The 6000-nt window shown below is 31.7% G+C and overlaps 1 protein-coding gene across 2 annotated transcripts; it reads left to right on the top strand.

Moving 5' to 3' along the window:
* The first annotated feature begins 2802 nt into the window (after positions 1–2802).
* On the top strand, positions 2803–3546 carry LOC120152494 (major allergen Pru ar 1-like). Of its 2 annotated transcripts, none has more exons than XM_039164703.1 (2): positions 2803–3027; positions 3253–3546. In XM_039164703.1, the coding sequence occupies exons 1-2, from the start codon at positions 2844–2846 to the stop codon at positions 3543–3545; spliced, it is 477 nt and encodes a 158-aa protein (XP_039020634.1). In that variant the 5' UTR covers positions 2803–2843; the 3' UTR covers position 3546. The 2 variants fall into 2 exon arrangements, with proteins under 2 accessions (XP_039020634.1, XP_039020635.1); XM_039164704.1 differs by having other exon boundaries at positions 2804–3022; positions 3248–3546.
* Positions 3547–6000: the final 2454 nt, after the last annotated feature.

Raw genomic sequence — 6000 nt, 5'->3', positions numbered from 1 at the left:
CTTAATTTAATTTTGAGAATTAAATTAAAATTTTAATTTCATAAAGCAACAAAGATTCAAAGACTTGAGACGTGAGTTTTCCATTTCCCAAGTTAGAGGAGTTTAAAATCCCTCCTATCTTTGTAGAGGCTTTCCAAAATAGAAACACATAGCTTTCTCTCTCTCCACTTTTAGATTTCTCTCTCGCATTTTTCGTACAAGAACCTTTCATCGTCGTTTCGTTACCGTTCAAAGTTTCGTTCATTTCATCGTCCATACCATCATGTTTCTGGTGAAATTTTGTGAAGGAGTGAGGAGGAACTAGTTTTCAATGTTACAAAATTGAGCTCTCCGTTATTCACCGTCATAAACTGAGCTTGGTAGTGACTCAAAACACCGTTTTATGCATTTTACAATTTTTTTCAAATTTTTTCGACGCGTCAAACTGCCTGCGCGTGGGGCTCTTCCATTACCTCGGGGAGATGATTCGAAAAGTGAGTCAATCCAACCAACATACTGAGCTAGCTCGTATACCTATTTGACCCAAATCTAACAAGTTTATCCCAACTGAATCAGTCCAACTTAGTCCAATTGGCCCAACCCAATCGACCCAAATAGATTGGTCTATCTGAACCCAACTAAACTAGTACAACTGAGCCTAATCGAATTGAATGTTAACAACCTTTGACTATCGTTGATCGCTAATTGCCGTTGATCGATGTTGACTTTGACCTTTGATCGATATTGACTTTTTTCAAAAGCCTCTTTCTTGACTTTTTTCGATGTCCTAAGTATGATTTTGTGGTATGTTTTGCCAAATTCTAACCCGAAGGTCCCTAAATAAGCCCGTTAACCCAAAATGCATTAATATTTTTAGTATTTTTACGTGTTTATTGGATTTTGAATATGGAATTGATTTGGAATTATATTTTTATGAAGGTACTCATATTTCCCCCATCGAGGATCAATTAGATCCTACACTTCTCATATAGAAAATTCACACAATTCGCATACTTTGAGAGTTACTTGAAGGTTTTCAGAAATTATTTAAATACAAATTTGTAATTTATCATATAAGGTCAATGATATAATTTCTTCCGATTTGTAGGATCTAGCTGCAGATCATGATAAGCAGACCCAGTACTAGACTACCTTGTCAAACTTCTCAGACCTATATAGGTGTGTTCCTGATGGTGTTACATTACTATTTTGATTTATTTGTTTGAATTGATATGGACTTTTGATGATATTGAATTTATGATTTCCTTGTTATTGTATTTTTTGAATATAATTTTAAATCATATAATGTTTTCATGTTTTAAATATTAAACTATTGTTTTGAATTAAATACATGTATATTTACTTTCATTGAGCATTATTGGAGGAAGTATATGAGTCTATGACTTGTAAGATCTTACTGCAGGCTCTTCTGCTTTGTAGACATGATAAATCTTTACCACATGTCCTTATGCTCTAAGTATAAAGTCTTTATCGGGTGTACAAGTAGGAATATGGTTCTTTGGAACCTACACATTCTGGTGTTCGGATGGGGTGATTGTCATGTTTTTTAAACATTTTTCTAAATTGATTTTTTACCGAAGTGTTTGACATCCGTATGTTTTTGTACGCTGTAAGGAGCACACTTAGATTTTTAGTTTACTCTTTAATTTTTCACATTTTCAGATATTACCAGACAATAGGCTAGCACACTTGGTATTAGGATAAACAGACCCAGTAGTAGGCTATCATGTCAAACTTCTCAGATCGATACAGGCGTGTTCTTGATGGTGTTACATTACTATTTTGATTTATTTGTCTGAAATGATATGAACTTTTGATGATACTGAATATTTTAATGACACGATTTTTGATTTATTATGTACCATTGATTGAATTTATGATTTTCTAGTTATTGTATTTTCTGAATATGATTTTAAATCATATAATGTTTTCATGTTTTAAATATGATTTTAAAACATGTTTTCTAAATTGATTTTTTACCGAAGTGTTTGAGATCCGTATGTTTTTATACATTGTAAGGAGCACACTCAACTTTTTAGCTCACTCTTTAATTTTTAACATTTTTAGATATTACCAGACAGTAAGGCTAGCATACTTGGTATTAGGAGGATCGACTATTTCTCCTTTTTATACCAATGTGTATATATCTATATGTATTTTTTGTTATATTTTGGTGACACGAGTTTTTACCATTGTCTTTGTATATCTGCATTATCGATATTTTATTATGGACATATTTCTATGTGGATTTCTGATGATAGTACATTTACATGTTCATCGTTATTGATTTTATTGGGTATATATTTTTATAATATCCTATTTATGCGTATTTATTTATTTATTTATTATTGATTTTAACAATGTTTTAAAATTTGAAAGATTTTCTTGAATATTATATGTGAAAGATTAGATCTGACCGTAATGTCTGAGCCGGATCTAGGGATTTACACGTAGTTTACCCATAATTTTATAACAAGCACAAATTATTAAGTCTTTCGTTGACTTTTCATTTCTAAGAGTTGTATATTACAATAATAAACTAGTGAAACAAAGTTTTCGTTCATCTTAGAAAAGGAATTCTGTAAGCAATTTTCAGTAAATAAATCTCAATCAAATTGAATATGTAAGCGATATTTTAAATTATTTTATGAAATCCTTTATGCAGCACGACAGTCTTGACTATTTCTAATCGAACGATATAAAAAAAATGAAAGAAATGAAATTATTAAGGTTCAATTTCAGTCTATAAATACCATCTCAGTTGTCATTTCCTACCACACCTCAAACACAAATAATCTCCCTGTGTTTAGTTTTTGTACAATTTGAAGATTTTCAAGCTCATCATGGGTGTATTCACGCATGAAATGGAGGTTAGTTCCCCACTTCCCACAGGCAAGGCATTCAAGAGCTTTGTACTTGAATCGGACACCCTTTTCCCAAAGGCCGCCCCTTTCGCAATCAAGGGCGTTGAGTACCTTGAAGGAAATGGTGGCCCTGGTAGCATCAGGAAGGTCACCTTTGTGGATGGTAACCATTTACTTCCTTTCTCATTTTATTGTCCCTAAAAATATAATTATGTGTTCGATGTTGATAAATTTATAAAGTTGGGATCGTGTTAATCTCAGAGGACAACATCTATTTCGAGGATTATATCAATAAGAATGATCTTACAATAATACTATAATAGTTCCAATATTTCACAGTTCTTTTTCCGTCTGGTTTGAAGTTTTACATGGCTGATAATAAACGCAGGCTGGGGGTTCGATTACCTGAAGGAAAAGATCGATGATATAGACCAAGACAATTTGTCATACACGTACACAGTGATCGAAAGCGATCTTTTCAAGAACATAATTGAGAAAATCAGCTACGAGACCAAGTTCGCTGCTGCACCAAATGGAGGAACAACTGTTAAAGTGACCACCCACTTTTACTCCGTCGGCGACATCGAGATCAAGGAAGAAGCAGTCAAGGATTCACTGGAGAAGCGAGCCCGAGTTTTCAAGGCTGTTGAAGAGTACCTCTTGGCAAACCCAGATGCATAAATGTATAAGTTTCTTGGTGTTACTAATGGTGTGGTTTCCATGTTTCCTTGTGCTTTCTAGTGTGTGATTTGGGTAACAAGAGCGATGGTCTGTGGACTTGATTATCTGTATTTCCATTATAATAAAAGAGTTTTGAGGTGTTGTCTTTCATATACATGAAAAATAAACATATATTTGAAGTTGAAATCACTGTAGTTTTACATCCCATGAATCTCATTCTAAATCACTCCTCGAACTTCTGAACATTCTACTTAATTTCAACCTCCAACTATGATCTTCATTCTAAATTGATTCCCAGACTTTTGAATGTTTCAATTTCATCTCAAACTATCGGTATATGTTAATCACATCCCATGTTAATAAAACTATCAAGCTGCTATAATATTATGTGTTTGAAAAAAAATTAGGTTAAATTATGGTCGAGACTAATTACATATTTAGATAAATTGGGGATGGAAGATTCAAAAGTTTGGGAACTAATTTAAAATGAGGGTTATAGTTTAGAGATAAAATCGAAATGTTCAAAAGTTTAAGGACTAATTTAGAATGTTAGGTATAGATTGAGAACAAAATTAGAATATTAAAACATTTAAAAATTAATTTAGATCGAGTGTTATTATTTAACTTGGCATTGCTAAAATTTAATGGAAATTGACAACAACTTGGTGAATTAAAAATAAGTTGAGAACCCAATAGACAATGACATGACACTTTCAATATCTTATTAATTCAAATAATTAGTCAACTATATTAGATAGAAACATATATGTTAAATTATATAAATGATCATTAATATTTGAGAAAATTTTTCTTTTATCTATTGATAAGTAACAATTTAGTCACTAATTTTTTTGGTTTGTAACAAAATGGCCGTTCAACCATTAACAACAGTTACTAAAGTAAATGAGTGCTAATGTGGTATGTTAGTTTATTTTTTGGTATTATTTGATCACGTGAGACCATTTTAACCGGCCCTCACATCTTCGTTCTCTTTTTCTTCTACTCTTCATTTCTGACCTTTCTCCAAGTTCATCATTCCCAAATCTTTAAACTTTCCTAATCTTCTCTTTATTCCCTATAATCAGAAGTCCAACTACAACCCCTTCCACCTCTGTTCATATTGGCTTTATTCCAACATGTGTTTGCACTACGTGAGTGAGAGACGACGTTTAGGTGGTCATAAAATGAGGTGGAAAGGATTGCAATTGAGCTTTTCATTGGAGAAGATGGAGAAAAAAAGAGGAAAATTTAAGGATATGAGAAGGATGTGAATGGAGAAAGAAGGGAAACAATAAGTTAAAGAAGAAAAAGAAAAAGAAGTGAGAGTCGATCAAAATGATCTCACATAGTCAAATGATGACAAAGAAAAAATAGATTAACGTGTCACATCAACATTCTGTTACTCTAGAAATCGTCACAACCATTATTACCACACTCCTTTTTACTCATCTCATGTGAGCGCATTTGTGCAACGTTTTTTTGGTCCATTAGGATAAATGGGTATATTATTTGATAAAATAATGTAAGTTAAAGTTTATTTTGGGATCTACGATATTTTTATAGTATTTATGGAACTAATCACGTCGAGGTGACGAGTTCCAATAAAATATTTTTTATTTAAACTCATCTCTTCGAGAGAGTTCTAATAAAATATAATTATTTATTAAAATGTATCATATAGTTAAAAAGTTTTAATAAAAAATATTTTTATTAAAACTTGTCACATTGACGTGATAAGTTCCATGTACCGTAGAAAATGTAGATTCCAAAATAAAAATATTTGTATCCTATTTTGCAAAAAAAAAAAATTGATTCGGGCTGCCCTTATTGGGCCAAAAAAGCCCTTGTGCAACCTCCTTATGTTTTGTTAGCCCAACGGTTTCATATCACTCGGCTGATTCTTCTGGGGCACCACGACCTTAACCAGGCAGAGGTCACGGAAACTAAGGGTGACCGTACTGATTAAATTGATAAAATTATATATATGAAACAAATAAATTTTATTAAATTATTTAAAATTAAATAAATTGATAGATTGTATAAACGTCAAGAAATAAATATATTACCATAGCATTTAATTTCTATCATATCAACTGAATTTCGGTGACCAAACTGATTAACATTTGTAAGTTTGTTAAAAAAATTGAACCTATTTTTTTTGTTCGGTGACCGACATATAAAATCAATAATAATTGAGAAACCAATAAGGTAATTTACCCAGAAAACTACTAACCGCAAACGATGCCTTTTTCCCTAAGATATTTGCCTTCTAGATAGAGTCTTCTAAAGCATTTGATTGTTTATTTTTATTATTTTTCTCAAGCATTGTACTGTTTTTTTTTCATTTTCTACTTATATATATAGGGACATAATCATCTTACACAATGTAAAACTCTTTTTGTTTTTCACAGATTTAAGACCGTTACATGAGTGAAAATAGATAGTTGAGATTAAA

Source organism: Hibiscus syriacus, unplaced genomic scaffold (assembly GCF_006381635.1).
Source record: "Hibiscus syriacus cultivar Baekdansim isolate YM2019G1 unplaced genomic scaffold, ASM638163v2 tig00111092_pilon, whole genome shotgun sequence".
Lineage (NCBI taxonomy): Eukaryota > Viridiplantae > Streptophyta > Magnoliopsida > Malvales > Malvaceae > Hibiscus > Hibiscus syriacus.
The sequence above is the reverse complement of the archived record's forward strand: the minus strand, read 5'-3'. Positions and strand labels throughout refer to the sequence as shown.

Excerpts from the sequence above, each read along its gene's own strand:
- LOC120152494 (XM_039164703.1), top strand. The coding sequence starts at position 2,844 with ATGGGTGTATTCACGCATGAAATGGAGGTTAGTTCCCCACTTCCCACA. Across the intron at positions 3,028-3,252 it reads GAAGGTCACCTTTGTGGATG|GCTGGGGGTTCGATTACCTG; the intron begins GTAACCATTTAC and ends TAATAAACGCAG.